At 39.9% G+C, this 20,222-nt stretch overlaps 1 protein-coding gene across 1 annotated transcript in view; it reads right to left on the bottom strand.

Moving 5' to 3' along the window:
* Positions 1–5,988: 5,988 nt before the first annotated feature.
* LOC107708655 (protocadherin-1-like) overlaps positions 5,989–20,222 on the bottom strand; it is a 103,657-nt gene continuing 89,423 nt past the window's right edge. The window contains exons 5-6 of the mRNA XM_016512950.1: positions 8,431–8,800; positions 5,989–6,480 (exon numbers count right to left, since the gene is read on the bottom strand). Coding sequence (XP_016368436.1) covers positions 6,318–6,480; positions 8,431–8,800 — 533 coding nt within the window. The 3' untranslated portion in view covers positions 5,989–6,317. The remainder of the gene's footprint in view (positions 6,481–8,430; positions 8,801–20,222) is intronic.

The following is a 20,222-nucleotide window of genomic DNA, read 5'->3' as shown; positions in this document are numbered from 1 at the left end:
AAAAAAAAAAAAAAAAAAAAAAAACAGTTTGCAAAAAAAAAAAAAAGCCAAGCTGTAAATTTTTATCCATTAATATTAATTAGCACCTGTAAGCAGTGGTGTAGTGGTGCCTTGAGAAGTGGGTGAGCGTGTTTATGCCTAGCACCTGTAAGCAGTGGTGTAGTGGTGCCTTGAGAAGTGGGTGAGCGTGTTTATGCCTCGGTCCTGACCGCATTACTGAGTGTTTTTATTTGCATTTGTTCACATGCGATTGGATTAGCCACTCATGTGCTGGACTGTCATGATTTGGCTAATGCAGGAGACTGAATGATACTGAATGAAGCGCATCAGAGGGGATTTAGAAGTGGGTATACGCAATGCCGACTGATAAAGAAGTGGGTATATACCTGCACTACACCACTGCCTGTAAGCAAAGAACAACTTTTTTTTTTTTTTTTTTTCTATGCTTAAATGCGATGTGTCACAACATGTGTGATGCAATTAACATTAAAAGAAAACAGCTATCACATTTGCTAACCTGTCTAAATGGCAGGATAATTAAAATCCATTTTTGCCACACAATAAAAATGTGTTTATTGGCATAGAACGGTGTTCTTTTTATACAGAATGTCATGGTTTTCAGACGTTAACCAGACATATGAGAACAAAACAAGCATCATACTACATACATACATGATGGTGTAAATCACGATGATCAGCTGGAGTGGAATAATTAATATTGGCTACATTGTGAGGTGATTGAAAGTTCCATGATAGTTTCCAGGGTGCTTAATGGAGAAAAATGCAGCCACATGGTGTAATTACAACATCTACCTGCAGAGGCTAGCGAGCCATGCTAACCAGCCAAACCTTGACCCTTTGAGTGTATTACCTGGTTTCCAAAAGATTTCAGGGTATCTGGGCTATTCTAATATCAATTCCTCATGTCCTCGAGTCATCCTCATGTTGTTTCAAAACCTGTATGAACACAAAAGAAGATATTGTGAAGAAGGTTTCAGTGTGGTTTTCAACCACTGAAAATGGGTATTATTCAACAATACTATTCAATCTAAATATGGAGCCTTATTGAGATCTCCATATCTCTGGGACTGAATGATGTAGGGCTTTGGAAATGAAGAATCCATAAGAAAAGTTTATTAAGAACTAGAATCTAAAATCATATTGCAATATCTTTAATACTTCTTGAGTTATAGGCACACACACTTTGGAAAAAGAATACTTATGGCACTCAGACGGGTATGTTCAATACAGTTGTTTTGACAGAAGGAAATGAGATTCATTTCTAGTTTCAACATTATTTGTTCTTCTGACATTACTCTTTCAAAGAAAAAAGTATCATATTTATGTAAAGTGGCCCACATTTGTTTTTTGACCACTGAAAATTTGTACAATTTAACTATTTACTTGTGGAGCCATATTGAAATTCCATATCTCTGGAACGGAACCATATAGGGCCTTAAAAATGAAGATGCCAAAAGGGAAGTTTGTTAAGACCCACTATCTAAAAGGGCATTAAGATATCTTTAATACTTTTTGAGTTACAGGCCTGCAAACTTTGGAGAAAAAACTTGAAAAGTGTTCTTTCCCCATTTTTGAAAGGTCACTATTGGCACATAATGCAACAAAGATAGCTAAAGTCAATAGATTTTACTAATAGACCTACCAATCTCTGTGTAAAAATAACATCATGATGCTGCCATCTTTCTTTCTTTCTTTCAAGTCATTTTTAACCCCCTGTAATTTGGCTCTGAATCTCAGGTGAAAATTGCCATTTTGACCCCCCTCTACAAAATAGTGGGTTACATCCAGTAAATATTCATCCATGACATTTAATATTTTGGCTTTCATCACTATACATGTTTATCTTTCTTATCTTTTATTTCTTCAGAAAAATATTAGCAAAATCAAAAATTTGAGCCGTGGACCTCTGCTTGAGTTGACACGGGATGACCCATCTGTGACTTTCAAACACAGACCTGTTTTCTCATATATAGACAAAAATCTAAAACCTTGAGGTACAGAATATAAATATTCACATATAAGTATATACAGCAGGTGACTCAGACATTGTTGAATGCATGTATGCCAATGGTTTGAAAAGCTGTTTTAATTCCATTTGGACAGAGACTTGCAGTAAATTAGATTAATGTTAAAGTGTCATGTTTCCAGGATTAGAAGATGAATTCAGACGAGCCTCTAGGTGTGTGATGGTGCTCAGCAGGTGGGGAGGGAAGTGTGAGCTACACTCTCTTGAAGGCACCATTGATTCTGAGCTCTCTGCCATGTCTCTGCAATTTCAGTAATCCCGTTTTAACAACCCGACAAACACACACAGCGCGGGTCAATAAAATATGACTTCCTGTTGTACTTCCTGTTGGACTACTCCACAAATGTGACTCTTATCGTACACTATAACTCTCTCTCTGCCAGTCATGAGCTATCGGCCATTTTTATCAAGCAGAATGCAACAGACGAGGAAGTGAACGAATGTGAAAGGGACAAGTAGTTATTCAAAAAGGGATTTTCCACTTGAACATACAGGAGAAGCCTCCTGAGGCCTAAGCGACTGTGGAAAGGGGGCGTTTAGGCCCAGTGAACAGGTGAGGAGGCACTACTGTGAGGTGTGGTGTATGGTCGCTGTGTCCGTTTGTCAGTGCTGATGGATGGCTCTAGGCTGTTTCGGGATCATAGATGATTGGAAGATTGAGTTCAGGTGGGATGTAATAGGGTGTTAAATGAGACAAAGAGACTTTTTATTGACACTATTGGCAGCAGAGGATTGTATACAGTACCTAGCTGGCGTGAACAAAAATAGACATGCATGTGTGTGATTGCATGTACAGTATGACGCAAAATGAGTGTTTCATGTGCAATGTTGCATGTGCCTGGGGTTTCCGAACCATCTCTGGTGTGCTTATTGACTTTGCACATAAGCCTTTGATGATGCTGTTTAAATTGCGCCATTGATTTTAATGCACCAATTACGTCTATAGTGTATGAGAGTCGATATGTAGGACAGCGGTACAAATAGCTGAATATGAAGAGGGCTTTAGTTCAGCAATTTTCTATGAGTCTTAAGTGCCCACGATCTGTAAAACACCTCACTTTCCTGAAAAATGTGCAATCAATACTGTGGAGAAAACCTTTTTAGGGCTTGCAGCTACATGCATTTTCTGCTGAATGAAAGAATAATCAAGTTTTTAATGTCTTGTGACTACAGGAAAAACACACCGCCTATAGCATCATTACGTATACTGCCGGAAAAGGTTGGAATTCGTGCACACATCGATCTCTGTGTCTTGTTAGGTGCGGTTGTAACTTTCCTTCTTTTAGAGGCACAAATGTGTCATGTGATAGGAGGGGACGGTGGGAGGCAGCGGTTTTGAGATATGCCATTATTTGACAGTGTTTAATTGGAGAGTGCATTTGAGAGGCAGCCGTCCCCGCTGCTGGCTTTGCTTCTAATTGCCAGCAGCACCGCGCTTAACGAAGCGAGCAAGAACGAGCGTGGGTGAGTGAGGAACAGAAAGAGAGAGGGGCCAGGTTTCTATGGCAACAGCACATCAACAGTAGGCAGTAGCCGAGGGGGTAGTTTCATCTTGAAGAAAGACCCTCTCTGCTGAGGCTCCCTCCACAACAAGAAACAAATGCCCCAGCCGCACGTAAACAAAACACCAGCAAAACGGCTCCTTTTAGAGCTCAGCCTGCAGAGTGTGAGGCGAAGCGAAAACCTATCCATTAGAAGGAGATTAATGAAAAAAACTCAGTGGGTCCTCCCATCGCAGCCTTGGTTAAATAAGTCGCTACGAGCATCCCTGTCTGCGAAATGTGCTTCTATGTGGTCCAGAAACCACTTTCATCCTGATCTCAATTATTATTCATGCAGCTTCACTCGTTTCATCCGCCATCCTCGGGAACGCGTACGCTGTAGGTGATGTCAACAAGAAACTGAAGAGCACCAGCAGAAAGGAAGGCTATCTGATTCATTAATCCTGACTGTTGAGTATCAGGTATTAAACACTAATCCTTCGCCTTTTTGAGGAGTTGTAGTTCTCCTGATGACCATTAGAGGGCAGTTTGGCCTTCTAAACTATCCTATTCATGCACTTGACAGCGTAATCTGCATTTCTCACATTCGTCTGTTTACTCACATACTTGCTCCAAGTATTTACCTCACTTTCCATCTTGTACGTTTGATATTCTTTTGAACTTGTTTATGGCTCTCGCTTTTGAAAGCGTTTGTTTGCTGGCTCACATCCATTTATTTTTATCTGTGAAAGCTATCATTTCAGAGGTGCGCGAATTATGTTGTGGCATATCTATAAAGACAGCACACCAAATGAAAGCCGGATTGATTTATTGTCTTTCATCTCAGCGTTATCATCTTTACGGCTTTGTCTTTATTGTGCTGTAGAGTACTGGGAGGTCTTGGGTGTAATGGTTTAACTCCTTGTAGAGAAGAGAATTAGGTTTCCGAGACTGAGAAAATTCGGGGTCTTGTGTTTTTTGATCATTAATATTGATGGACAGCTTTTGTGAAGTGAGAGCTTCACATGACTAGATCTCACATTCACTATTCTGTTCTATTAAGTTCCTGTCAGTCTGGCGAAACCGTAACCTTTTCCTCTTTCTCCGTTTGCATAGGCAAAGAGACCCAGAATGGGAGAGAAAAAAATAAGAGTCTTATATCTTTGTCAGATCAATTTGCTTTATTAATGAAAAAGCTTTATGGAGAGATCACAGTCCCTAGATTCATTCTTAAACAATGACTCACCAAGCAAATGTATTTTTTTATTATTTTTTTTCTTCACTCATTTTATTACAAACTTTGCAAGGACTTATTACAAGGGTTTGTTTTCAACATGCGGAAACAGAACAAAACAAAACACATGGGAATCAAACAAACAAGTCGGATCGGACAATCCACTGTTCACAATAAACATAAAATCTGATAAAGCCCTCGGTGACAGGAGCCAGTGAATGACTACGGTGCAGGCATATGATGGCCACATTCACACTGACTCGGCAAAAAAGATCAATCCATCCAAGGCAAGATGTGCACATCTCAATAAACACTTTACGATTTTTATATGCCATCGGCTTTTGTTGTAAGATTTAAAAAGCTTCACTTGCATGTACATAAAACTGTACAAAAACAGATCATCACAAGCATTTTTAGTCCTATATAAATATAACCAACAATTAAGGATAACAAGTTTTGAACTCTCCTGCAAAAGACATACTTTCAAGGCAGCTGTCTTCAGTTTGGGGTGAAGGGTGAAGATGAGTTTTGTGCAGTGAACGTCGCTTTTGTTCTCAAAAAAAGGTTTCTGAACCGGCACTAACATTTCAGCAATAACAGTAAACGGTTTCTACCAATTATCTTTGGAATTCATGCTCAACTCGTCGCCTGCTTGACACCACGCACGAGGGATGTGGAGAGCTATGTACAGAACACTTTTTAAGAGATGTTTACCACAAACACCAGTTTTCGTTAATCTATGAAGAAAAGTCTCGCTCTAAGGACGAAGAAAAGACTTCCTCGTTCGTTACGGTTGTCTCATCACATCCAGACATCTAACAGCGAAAGAGCACACATCTAAACACCAGTTTAAAAAACAACCACGAGAAGTGGACATTCCTTCATCTGTCCTCTGGCATTTTGGGCCGAAGGACTCTAGGAGTCTAGCCTTAGAATTACTAGGAATAAAACAGCCGATATAAAGCCAGAGGAGTCGAAACCTGCAATTCAGACTGTCTGACTCAGGCTGGCATCAGAGTAGAGGAAGGTCAAAACCTGCTTCACTCAGAGTTTGAATAGATGAAAGCCTATAAGTGGTGGTAGAGTTTTGTGGTCATCTCTATCTTTTAGCCATGTTAAGTCCAGGTCAGCGATCTCACACGTTTGCCTGTGAAGCCTGCCTGCAGCGCGGAGGAGGAGAAGCGAGCTAGGCTAATTACGCTGGCTCTCGTTGGATTATTTTTTTTCCTATCAGAGTCACTAAATGGCTTTGAAAACAGCATAATGTGCTTTCTTTCCTTAGGGCGGGATAATCATTCGCCTTATTTAATCATGGCTACGTCCAGTAATTTCCATACGTTTCAGCCTTAATTATTCAGCGAGAGGTGCGATGAGGTAAGTGCAGTGAAAAATGCGACTCGCTAAACAACTGAAGCGTTTGGACTGGGATCTTTTTCTGTGATCTGTGCTTCCTTTGGGGGCTGGAGTGTTCGCATATGCCAACTGCACCACACTCATTACTCACCCTAATTAAGGAAATGCCCATCGTCAACCCCCCTGCAAATACAAAGCACGCTCACCAAAGTGCCAGGATCTGGGCAGGTACTGTGCTGCAGCAGGAGTGGAAAAAGTAGAGATATTCAGGCGATGCAATAGTAATGATAATGTCCATCAGATATATGGTCCTTGAGCACACTAGATAGTCATTGTCAAAATGGTCCCCCAGAGATTCTCTGAAACTTGGAGGGAGACACAGCTTTAGAGCAGGTTAGATAGTCAGCACAGTGGCTACGTTTACATGCACCCAAATAATCCGTTTGGAATCAGATTGACGGCTCAATCGGACTGAAAAACCTTCATGTAAACACCTTAATCGATCCGATTGAGCTCGATCGGAATTAAATTTCGATCGGATTGAAGGGGGTGGTTTATTCATTTTCTAATAAGATTGAGAGTGCATGTAAACACTCAATTGGATTGAACCCCGAAACTGAAAGGACTGGGCATGTGCAATGACGCAGAAATAGCGTAATGACGCATGACGACACTTTATTTAGCGTTCATGTAAACACTACATTCAGATTCATCAATCGGAATGAATTCAGTCCATTGAACCAAAATTGTGCATGTAAACATAGCCAGTGTCAAAGAAAAGACTAACCCGAAGAAATTCCCAACTGATGGAGGACAGAACAATTATGGAAAAAAAGAAAGGTGGCTGAAAAAAGGGAAATGGCGAATGGTGATGTGATCGTAGGTAACATTTGTCATTTTTTGATTGTGGAAAAAAAACATGCACAATTGACATGCGAAAGACAAGACAGGATTATCAGTCTAATTTGTCCATTGTGATTGTTATATACAACTGTTTTTAAGGCATTAATACATTTGTTCTTCAAACAAAGTCTAAATAGGACACAAATATTTCATTTAAAACTGTAAAAACTATGTAAACAAAGAAAACAGGACCGTGAATATGAGTGTGGCAAAAAAGGACTCATTTGATGCAGACGAGGTGTGTTTGTGGACTTAACACACACCGTCAATTTAACAAAACCATACTGATAATTTGAAGGGAGTCAGGTGGTCTCCTCCTCACTGAGGCTGTGCTGTGTGAGCCGTAGGCGTCTTTGCGAGTGCCAGGCAGCATTTGCACTACATCGTGGGAGTTCAGGAGAGATTCACAGTGCCAAAAAACACAAGTTCTGCCACATGACACAAAAGTATGCACGCACATTCTCATCTGTTGAATAGCGTGTTAATGTGCCAAAAGCCACATGTGTTACTTTTCGTGACAGTAGGTCCCCTGACGCATGAACGCACACACCGGCATATGTTAAGGTCTGTCATAGTGAGTTAATCGATGTTAATCCCACTGCCCGCCCTCTGAACGCACACCCACACACAGCTATACACTATGCTGCAGCGTGCATATGGACATACAGCACAACAGGTGAGGAACTGGGCCCTACATGGACACAACGAAGGTCATGGAGCACCATCAGGACGCTATCCCCTCCACTCCAGCTATTCACGTTTATTTACGTTCCCATATGGCCATTACAAATGTTCAGACCTTCAAAAGCAGTGGTACTGACACACTTCAGGTGTTGAGGCTGATTTAGATGTAACTTTTGACCCTTTTTTTTTTTTTTTTTTACTATTTTTTCAACTTGAGCCTGATAGTAATATTCATATATTCACCATACAAATGTATTTACAGCGTTTTACATGTATAAAGACTGCTCTCCTCTGAGGACAGGATCAAGTTAAGAGTGTTAAGACACTCTGTATGTGGCTCAAGACCCTTTTACAGCAGTATCTCCAGTCAACTACAGCACTTGGTAATCTACTAGAAGAACCCATGAACATTCTGTAGGCTAGTGAAGCTAAAAGTCGGTTAGTCACGTAAAAGTATGCATCGTTTTTTGTAATGGTATGCAAAAACAGTATAAAAAGTTTAAAGTAACAGTAAAACATGTTGAAAGTGTCCATGAATAGATGAATGAATGAATGAATGAATGAATGAATAAATAAATAAAATAAATCTACTCTGACATTATGACAATAGCGTATTTTTCCACTATCCAATTTATATCCTGTCGCAAATTCGATGTTCTCTTTTCGCAACCATGTCTCTCTAATTTCGGATGTGCATCAATCAAAGATGGTGCGTATGGTTATCTCACAGGTATATCTCTCTTTTCGAGGTGTGATTGGAGGGGGGGCTGGTAGGCGGGAACTCTGATGTCACTCTCAGAGGCACCTCCTCCAGTGGGGCGTGGTCACTGGGGGTGTGGTCACTACTGGAGTAGGCACTACGGGAAGGTGGGAGGCGTGGCCTGTTCTCCTCTCCTCCCAGCCTCACGCTCCCATTAGCCAGGCGTCCCAGGCTCCCCCTCTCCTGATAAGGCACAAACGTGGACAGTTTAGGGGGATTGCGTGTCTTGCGGACGGGCGAAGGCTGACCGGGCATCCAACAGGCATCTGAGTGACCCAGCTCGCTGCACTCCTGACTGCAGTTTCCCGTCATGGCAACATCAGGCAGTGAGCGAATATCTGTGAGAAGAAGGCACACAAAAAAAGCAGTCTTTAATGATGAGTAAATGATATTAAAGAACAGCAAATCAAAACTTGTTCATTTCTACCGGGTGAGTCACAGAGACACTGCAGTTTACCTAGCGTCAAATGCAAGCAACTAACAGGGAATACACAAAGAGCTGCCAGTGGTTGCTATGCACTGTGGTGTGGTTGCTATGTGAGAGGCAGTTGTTGCTATGCACAGTGCTGTTGTTATGCACTGCATATTGGGATTTCATCAGTGGCTACTGTGGGTCAGATTCTTCTGGTTTGATTCCTTCAAGTCATTTGAATTGAAATGGTTTCTTCATAGTGTAGATATCCCGATTGACGGTTGCTAGGTCATTCGAATGTCTGCATGCCCACATATGTATTGGAAGTTTGGTGGCAAAAGAGCAATTCACTTTTCCCTGCATTTATGTCCCTTGGGCTGCAATCCCGCGATAAACACGTCTTGAATATTTATACACGTATACTAGGGATGCACGATAAATCGCATGCGATATTTAACGCGCATCTTATCAGTAAAGCCGGTTCTGTAATCAGCGGTAAATCTCCATCACGTGCGTGCTTTCACATTGAGCAGCATTAACTACACAGAGCCGTTGTTCACTGACGAGCTGCGCAAAAAATCGCGCGAATATGAACGTGGTTTTGCGCAGCCCTAACGTATACACATACAGGCATGCTCGCATTCAGTATCCTACATTCAACATTAAATGAGACCCACCAAGGCCCCTGAAGGAAAATTCAGTGCTAAGACTTATTGATTGGCAGGTCTGAAATTAGTGAGCCTCTTATTGCTATCCATTTTTCATTCCACTGTTCCCTAATTAATTAAATAGGGCCGAGACCCAGTGACCTCATTCTGACAGAGCCATACAGAGAGCTACATTAACACACACTCCCTGTAATCCACCAACCACATGCACTCTTTCTCAGGAGCCGTTCCACTCTGTGGACCACGTTCCTCACCCTTGTGCATTCACACCAGAGGTTTTCAACCTCTCAGTCATGAACCCACGTGGGGTTGCTGGAAATGCAGATGGGGTCATGGTCTTTTTATTCATCATACATTTTTAGCAGAATTTGTACAGTTATAGGAAGACAGAGTCTTGGAAAAAAAATCTATAAAAACAGTAAAATAACAAAGTGACTTATTTGTCTGACATAGATAAGAATTTCAAGTAGCATTGGGAATCTAGGTCCAAAAGGAAGCATTTGTGTTATTTATAATGTAATACGATGCTGTTGCAATCAGTGCGCCAAGAGTGTACACATCAATAATAATGGACACATGCATTGCTAATGTACGACTCCTGTAAGTCACTGTAATCGTCTTCACCTTGATAACAAATGTCATCCATCAAAACTTTACTAGCATGACACTGGTTTGCTTTATCCAACCGAGAGTTAGTTTACATAGCATATGATCATGCAGCGGTTGGGTGTTTTGAATAAAAAACCGGCCGGGTTTTCACAGCATTAGCGCTGTTTTGAACTGACTGCTTAAATGCATTTGCGTATGCATTTATGGATCCTTGGACGTAAAGTTTTCCAGGAGTTTGCCGGTTTAAAATGATCTGATCGCAAACAGAGATGGTTTTTCTGTGTTCTTCAAGCCATCTTGGGTATTTTATAATAACGGAAATTTATAATCCATTGCTATTTGACATAGCCTTTATTACAGTATAGAATATATTTTCCGCCTCATTCTGTGATAAGAAGCCACATCAGATCAGATAATGAAGTTATTTCAAACTCTTGACTGATGTTGTGGAGTAAAATCATGTTATTAAATTTTCTCTTTTGTTGGACAACAGGTTTATAAATGCTTCTCATTAAGGCGCGTGTTGCTTTTTCAGATGCACTCAAACTCACAGCACTTGCAGAGATGAGCAGCATTTACTACTGGCGCTGCGTGATATACAGCACCAATATATGGCGTTAATGCACTGTTTTAGTATGCGATCTCGTAAAAAGACACTGCACTGCTTCAGTCTATTGCAGGTTCACAAAATAGAGTGTTGTCGTGCTACACCGCTATTTCCTGGAAAAAGTAGTTAGCTACTGGAAAAGCTACATTGTTTTAAAAGTAGTTGAGCTACTGTCAAGCTACTGAAAAATGTAGTTACGTTAGTAGCGTCGCTACTTGTAGCTAGCTGCTCCCCAACACTGTTAAGAACCTCTGATCTGCACACTTACCTTTCTCTCCACTTTCGATTCTTACCACAGTTCCAAACTACTTCATCTTCCAGAGACAGAGAAAATGAAGAGAAAAGTAGTGGAGACCCTTAAATGTGCAAGAGATCTACAGATGGCAGGCCTGAGGCGGACGCTGGGGCCCAGGGGATATACCTCCACTGGCATTGAACATCCAGGCAGCTTTAATGCACTCATTAAAAAGAGCTCTGTGAGGCTCCACCGGCACAATATAACTGACAGTTCTCTCCACACGAAAACACCACACTGACCCCACCACCGCACAAATGTACGTATGCTTCAAAAAAACTCCCAATAAGCAGGAACCGACATGGTCGATACATCAAAGAGGTCTGGAATAGTGTAAAAGAGGGCGTTTACTGGAGGAGGAAAGAGGCTTTATATCTCACCAAACGGAATAGATCAACTCGCCCCTCTGGAACAAACACATTAGAGTTCTACAGTCCTGTTTGTGTGCATGTGTGTGAGAAGGCTAGATTGTGTGGGAGAAAAAAGTGTGTGGTGAACTCGGAATATAATTGAGCGTGTGCAACCTGTGTGTGCGTGTGTGAGGGGAAGGATGTGCATAGGAAAAGGAGCATGTGTGTTAGATGACGCTACTGTCTATGTGTTTGTGAAGTAGTAGTGTGTGCACATGTCTTTGTGCAAGAAAGATGTGTGCTACAGATGGTGTTTGAAAAGTGAGGTGTTGGGAGTGTAGAAATGTGTGTGCGTGTGTGTGTGATATTCTTGTGGTTCTATGTAGGCAGGTGTGAAAACTGTTTCTTACATCTATTATCCATTACTGGATCTAATTTCTTCCAGTATATATATATATATATATATAGACTAATAGCCAATCAAATGCAGATCTCTTTAAAATGCTTTTGAAGTTGTTTTAGGTGAACAAATGAAAACTGGAAAAGAAAGCACGCATTTAGATGTGAGTACATAAGAGACAAAATGAAATAAAAATGATACTTTCCATAAAGGAGGCATATTATGCCCCTTTTTACAATATGTAATATAAGTCTCTGGTGTCCCCAGAATGTGCCTGTGAAGTTTCAGCTCAAAATATTCCACAGATCATTTATTATATCATTTTGAAAATGCCTATTTTGAGTGGAAGCAGAAACACGCTGTTTTTCGGGCCTGTGTCTTTAAATGCAAATGAGCTACTGCTTCCCGCCCCCTTTTAAGTCTCTGGTGTCCCTAGAATGTGCCTGTGAAGTTTCAGCTCAAAATATTCCACAGATCATTTATTATATCATTTTGAAAATGCCTATTTTGAGTGGAAGCAGAAACACGCTGTTTTTCGGGCCTGTGTCTTTAAATGCAAATGAGCTACTGCTTCCCGCCCCCTTTTCCAGAATAGAGCTCCACCATTACCGCGCCGTGGGTGTAAATTTACAGATTAAGGGGCGGTAATATTATAATGAGATCCCTTTGCCACGTCACCAAGGGAGCGAAATCAGACACGCTCGTTTTTTCAGACGCTTGCAGAAAAAGGCTTCCCAAAACAAAGTTACTGGGTTAAACTTTTTCACGTTTCCTTGGTTGGTAGATGCACTGGGGACCTGATTATAGCACTTAAAACCTGGAAAAGTCAGATTTTCATGATATGTCACCTTTAATGTATCTAATTATGCATGATTGATAGGTACACAATATTTAAAAAATGATCATACTATTTCATCAAAACGGCTTAACAGTTTTGTCCAAAATGGCTGATGGAATCAAAGCTATGTAGGCAGTGAAAAATAACCATTAGTATCACACTCTTAATATTTCATAATCTAATCAAACTCAAACATATAAAAGTCCTGTCGCTCTTGGTTTCATTTGGAAAATATCGTATTAAAGGGGTCATGAATTGAGAAATCAAATTTTCCTCGATCATTTGACATGTAAGAGGTCATTGTACTATAAAAACATCCTGAAAGTTTCAGAGCTCAAAACTTTCTCGTTAGTCTAAAAACAGCTTTTATTGAAACCGAGCGGTTATTTACCAATATAACCAAGTGGTTATTTATTTTCAGCTATGTTGATGTCTCAGTAGAGCATTATTTGTTTGTTCGGTACATTTCACTGTGGATTCTTAGGTAAATCATTTGCAGTTTCAGGTGCAGACTTTGCAAACAGACTTTTACTGTAAGATATGGACCTGACAGTAATACCACAACATGTAAGTAACCGTGTTCATTCTAATGCCTAATCTGTTATCAGTGATTTCTGATTTGTAATGATTCATGTACAGTCAGATGTTCTTTGTCTCAAAAATCATTTAATGCTGTTTATGCATCAGTAAATCAAGCCAGTGACTTACTGGTCAGCTACACATTGTTTCTTTCTGTAGCATCTTAGTAGAATCTCTTATTTACATCATGTTTGCATTATTAGTTATAATGAAAACATTCTTGAGTGCAAAACTCGAGTTGCAATGACGAGATCACTGCATCCTTGCACTCAACAGTCTTGTCATCTGCTACAATGAACTTTTCATGCAATGGGAGTAGATCTAAATATAATGCTATAATCAAAACTTTTCATGAATAGTTAATCTCAACAGCTGTAATAGTAAAAAACAAAACAAAACATAGTCAAAGTTTTCGAGAGAGCTCCACATATAATACTTATTTCATATGATAGCCAATCATAGCAGTGGGCATTTACATTGAGGTCTCGCAGCAGACACGCCCCTTCCACCAGAGCGTTCAGAGGGCTAAAATCAGGGTAAGAAAATGACCTTTTATTTCAAAATTATGACAATTTTTGATGTAAAAATACATTATAAGTGCACCTCAGGAAACATTATGTAATAATTAAAAAATGCATGACTTCTTTAAAGGGGTCATGAACTGCCTTTTTATTATTTTGTACTGTTCTCTGAGGTCCACTTATAACATTATCAAGATTTTTCCATCAAAAAACATCATCATTTAGAAGTAATGGACTATTTTCTGTCCTGTTTGACCCCCCTCATCGGAATGCTCTGTTTGAATAGGCGTGGTGGATTGTAGACTTGGAAGTAAATGCCCACTGGTATGATTGGCTAACAGTTGTGTATGTTTGATGAAGTTCATCCACTCTTTTCTAACATTGGGATCAGAAGGAAGGAAGTGCAAAGACTGTGTTTTCCACATCTTGGCACTGCACAGCTTCTTGTTGTCTTCGGAGCCATCTTTGGTTTCTGCGTAGACCTGGGGCCCATTCTTCGTACGTCGCTTATTACATCCGAGATGGAATGTCACATCCAAGATGATATCATCACGCTAATCAGGATCTGGCTAATTCGGTTCTTCGAACGCACCTGTTGTTGATGATTAGTTTGGCTGGATTGAGTTATCTGAGATAATTGCGTGTTCATGCATTGGTTTAAAAGGGGCTATGTATCGATACTCGAAACCACAATCAGCAATGCAGCGATTGGCTGGCGGCAAGACAGCAACGTAATGACATCATATAACTAAAAATGACACCTGACAAAAAACTAGACAAATTTCTGAACTTTTATAAGGAAACAGCCAAGCGAACAAAACTACATAATGTTATAATAGATAAATGAAATGTGCACTGTTATTTTATTTTAATTTTTTACATGATTCCCAAATGTTTATATTCACGATTTCTAATATTTGTACAGGCTTTACATTTTTATTTCAATGTAGCAATTAGCAATCCATCAATCCACTCCCATAATAACTGTCAGCACTCAAATTAATTAACGACTCTACATTATCTGTATAGCATGTGTGTAAGACTCGAATACAATTATGAAGTAATAATTTTATGACGAATAAATAGTTCAGTGAGTAAAACTGGCTGTGTCTATAGTGTTGAAGACTACACAACATTATTATATTATCTTTAAATTAATTTTTAAATGATTATTATTTTAAAATATTGTCCCTGGATCAGTAGCACCAAATAATCCAAGATCATGCCAAATCGTCAATAATCAAATCCAGCTAACTGAGTTAGCGACGTACGAAGAACGGGCCCCTGCTTTTGCCTCTCACGTTATTTACACTGCATGCGCAAATCAGTGAGCGAGGCTAAACAGGCAGTGATGTAGAAGCAGGCGTTGATCTTCTTCTGCGGAGGCGGGGTTTAGCCACACTATTACGTCATAGAGCGGCACATTCCACAAGCTGTTGTTTTGGCAGACTGGCTTCAATATAAGCTGTTTTTAGACTAAAGAGAAAGTTTTGAGTTCTGAAACAGTACTGAACTATACTTTGTAAATGAATAAAAATATTAATATTAAATATTGATCATTGAAGTTAGTTCAACTAATGTTGACAGAAGCAACTTTCAAATTTAAAAATGTATTTGTAAATGTTGAAATTCACACTAACAAAGACCAATACTTCTACAGCTTTAATTAATCTTAATGTTACAAATGGACTCTTATTGTAAAGTGTTAACATTTCATTTCAACAGTCATGCTTAAAGATGGCCATATTTAAATATCTACACAAAGGCCATATAATTGAAATGGATATGTATATTGTATATTGGATATTACATATGGATATTGTATGTCTACTCTCACACTTTATTTGTTTCTATTATTTGTTTCTATTTTAGAACACTTGATTATTTAATCAAAATACAATATATGTTAGTCACACACATGGGCAAAAGCACAGCGCCACGTTGTTTTGTGTTCAATTTAAGCGGCAGACTGAAACTGATTATTTAAACAAAAGTTTACTTCAAGAATGAACAAATTGGTACTGTAATGACAGCAGGACCATCTCAGCCGCTCCAGCAATGGACGCAAGCCGGAAAACTATCGGCATGTGTTTTTGCGGACAGCCGATAGTTCCAGCAATCAACTATCGGTGCCGATTAATCGGCAAAACTGATAAATCGGTCGACCTCTAATTGGCATTGTGTATGGGGTTTTAGAATATAATTTGGTGTTCTCTCTGTACAACAAAAGCTTGAAACCATCTAGGTTTACAGCCTTAATCACAACACACAACCTGGAAGAGACCAAAGGGAAGTCAGAAAAAGGGAAGATGAAAGAGCACAAAAAAGGTAAACTGCACGCTACAAGCGCTTCACCGTGACCACCTTAGCATGCAAAACTTGCCCGTGCTTCGTTTTAAGACACATGTAAGGGTGGGTTGCAGTGTTCTTGCATCAGGGAACCAGTGGGATGACTGGTCTTGTTGATCTGTGGCAGGTTTCCTTTCTGTCTGATCTCCAGCTGAGGGGTAGTGGGGAGGGGAAATGGGCATGTTGCTCTTCCTGAGATTTCACAGAACACCTCCTGTTTGATCACACTTTCTAGCATACCCTCAGCCTTTTGCCCTCTCTCTGTCTCTCTGATCCTCTTTTTCTGAATGACTCTCTCTACCTTGCTTTTCTGCTTTTATTCTCCTACCCCCTCCCTTCCTCTTTTACTTTCTCTCCAATCTGCCACTTTTTCTTTTCCTTCGTTACCCTCCCTCCCTCTCTTTCCTTCTACCTGCTGCTTCTGAGTGCGCCACTGTGCTCTAATCAGCTGGAAATTACAGTCCAGTTCACGGAAAAAGCACACCAGACAAAAATAATCTGACTCCACAATTGTCCACAGTTTTAATCAAATGTGCAAAATGCTCATGTAATTATAAGAATCTATTATCAAAAATCAGGTGCCCTGTGGTTAACCACCAAAAAAAACAAAAACAATGATGTCTATATTTCTGTAATAATTTGTGGCAGCCGTCTTCTTGCAGAGGGAAAATGACACAGCTTGGTTTAGCCTGACATGCTGAGGTTATTATCAGACACAGAAGCTCCTCTAACAAGCTGGCACTGCTGAGTATATCATGTTCCTTTCTAGAGCAACCAGGAAAGACAAAGAAAATGAGAGAAATCAGCCGAGAAAATAACACAAAATTAGACAGATCTTGGAATCCTTCACATAATGGCAGACACATCCCAAGAAGGATACATATTTAAGAAGTAATGATCAAATTTTCAGGTGCTGAAGCATTATGGACGTCTATTACCCTGTGTTGTTTCAGTGACAAGGAAATTTCTGTTGCTCTATGAAAGCAAGTGTATTTGTTGGTTACAAAACCCTTCATATTTGGAGTGAGAGGGGCTTTTGAGGGCACAACAAGTAACATTTCAACCAACTGATCATGTCTACCCATCTTTCAATCTCTGCCGACTCAGTGTGGGGCTGTGGTTAAGCTAATCTCAGCCTCTACATTTCTCACTCCAGAAAGTGCAAAAAAGATTTCAAGGAAGATTTGACTCATTATTGAACTCAGCACTACTCAATTTTTGTACTTGTGACTGTGTTGATTGCTGCTTGGAGCGTTTGGATTGCTGCAGTTGTCTTTGGTCTCCATTTTCCTCCTCCAGTGTTTGGCATGTTGTGCCATGCATTTCCATTTGAGAATGAATGGAATGGATGAGAAGCTTCTTCTAGAAGACCTAAAGAACCTCCAAGGAGAGATCTGTGCAGGATTGATTTTTCAGTCCCGTTCCTACAAGATTATGTCTCGTTGGAGAATATCCAACCCTGCAATTGTAAACATTTTCTACCTTAAAATAAATTAGAGTAAATTTTACTTTTAGATAATTATATTTTGTGGGAGTCCCATGAGTGATTTCTTTCTCCCGCTTATTGCACACACATCATTATCTTCCCTCTTGCACTCAGAAATTCAGAACTTGTCCCATGCTGCACTCAGTAGCATTGAATGCAGACCTCTACCTCTAAGAGAGGAGAGAGAGAGAGGTTGGGAGGTAGCGCGGCCATTTTGATGAACTGATTAGCCACTCGCTTCTGCCAGGTCCTCCTGATGGGCAGCAATTTTTAGGCTAGGGATCATTTTCCTCTTGGCGCCGGAGTGGTGCTGCTTGGCTGTAGCATGTCCTGGGTTTTTATATGGTGATTGCTGGCGCTTGTATGGTCGTATCTGGCTTTGATGCAACACACTTTGGCACTATCAGTTTGCTGTTGGATTATGGGGTAACAATTAAAGTCTGGCTTTCTGGTGTGTGACTGTATAATCACAAAGCTTTAGAGCATGGAACGAATGGGCAATGGTGTGTATGGCCTCATCAATACGTGCGAGGGAAAGTGACTGTGTTCTGTCTGCAGATTTACAGCGTATGTTTGACAACACAGACCGTGTTGCCTTTGGCTTGCTGGTGAAGATGGAGAGCGGCCGCAGTGGACTTGCTCCTCTCAGCACTGCTGAAAATAAGGAAGTACATGTCAGAGCCACACAGCTCCTCTCCCTCTAGTGCCATCCATCATGGCAGGCCAGTTCAGTAGTTAGAGAGCGCTTCGCTGCTTCTCCGTGTATGCGTGTGTGTGTGAGATGGAGGTATGAGCCCCAGGGCATTTCTTCATTTCTGCTGTATGAGCAGCCCAACTGGGGTGGAAGTGGATTTGGCTGCAAGCCCAGCAGTCTCTCAAAAGTGTCCTTTGCTCTACCTGCTCTAAGAGAGCTTTTCTGGACAAGTCATTGTGGTGCAGAGGTGGCGCATGGATTTTGGTTGAGCATAACCCCTCCTTGATCATCTAATAGATGCTTTTCACATTTCCAGGGTTCTCAGAAGCAGAAGTCATTACATTTTGGTAAACTTATAGTGGTGAATGGAAACTGTGATTAATATAATTTCTCCTTCTGATTTGTGTCAATAGCATTTTACATTGGTCGGTAAAGAGAATGATTTCCAGTTTGCCATCATTCCCTCCCTCCTCCCACCGTGAATTAAAAAAACATTCAAAAATTACCCCAAAATCTGTCATCATTTACTCACCCTCATGTCGTTCCAAACCCATAAGACTTTGGTTAACCTTAACACATTAAGATATAATTAATGAAACCTGAGAGGTAACTGTTCCACCTCAGTGTAATCAAAACTTCAAAGATTCAAAAAGGTTATAAAGGCACTGTAGTTTTATATGTGTGTGTGTGTGTGTGTGCTTATGTGAACAAAGTCCTCAAAATTGTTTTTTCAAAAATAAGTAAACAGTAATACAACAAAACAAAAAAGCAAAGGACAAATACAATAGAAAAAAGATACAAGTGAAGTAAACAGTGCTTTGTATGCAAGTCTGAAGTATTCAGCTAACAGTCTACTACAGAAATTGAACAATCGAAAGTAAAATAAAACAGCATAGTCTTCACTGAAAGAATTAAACTTGCTTTGTTTATTCTTCGTTTCTTATTCAGGCTACAAATGTCCTTCAGTCAAGAGCAGTGAATGATTTTCTCTTTGTCTTTTGTTGTTTGATTAATATTAAGCACACAGACAGCAGCCTGCCTGTTATTTTAAGAGCTGTACGTATCCAATATACTGTTACACATATTTTCACTCTCAACTGTTCACTTAAGACATAACTGACGAGGGTTTACGTGAATAATCACCAAGCACTGCATTTTGACATTTTTGCTTCTATTTGACTGTTTAAGCACACACCCTAAGCTAAAACTTCACTTTACTTGTGTTATGTTCCATCTCGAAGCGTGTGCACAGAAAGCCACCTGACAAACATTATGAGTTCTCTTTAAAAAACTTTAATAAATCAAGTCCCATTTTGCTAAAGTCATGTTCATTCCCATAGGAAAAATTTGTTGCTCAGTGGTTGCTTTTCCTAAGCTCAGGAGACTTAGATGAGATTCTCATGTATCTCTCATTTTAGTATCAACAGCATTTCAGATGTTTCCCCTAAAATTCCTTAGGAGAAATTGAAGTAGACACAAATGAGACATGAGAAATATTTGAGAAAAAAGAGTCAAAACTGAGAATGTGGTGGAAGAAACATAGAATATATCTTTATTGTCTTGCTGCAATCTCTATCAAGACTCCATTATAGGAATATTTTATTGCTCAGTGGTTGCTCTTTCTAACCTCAGGAAACTTAGTTGTGATTCTCGTGTATTTCTCATTTTAGTCTCAACAGTGTCTCAGATGTTTCTCCTAAAAATCCTTAGGAGAAATAAAAGTAGACACAACTGAGACATGAGAAAGTTCTAAAAAAGAAAGGAATCCAAAATGACAATGGGAGAGAAACGTGTGAGAAACATGGGAGATCTCTTTATTGTCTTGCTGTAATCTCTTGCAAGACTACATTATAAAAATATTTTACTGCTCAGAGGTTGCTTTTATTTTTGTTTGATTACAACAGGGTTTTTCACCTTTAATGGTCAGGACAGTAGAAGTAGAGACAGGAAAC

Source organism: Sinocyclocheilus rhinocerous, unplaced genomic scaffold (genome assembly GCF_001515625.1).
Source record: "Sinocyclocheilus rhinocerous isolate Xijiao unplaced genomic scaffold, SAMN03320098_v1.1 scaffold1889, whole genome shotgun sequence".
NCBI lineage: Eukaryota > Metazoa > Chordata > Actinopteri > Cypriniformes > Cyprinidae > Sinocyclocheilus > Sinocyclocheilus rhinocerous.
The sequence above is the reverse complement of the archived record's forward strand: the minus strand, read 5'-3'. Positions and strand labels throughout refer to the sequence as shown.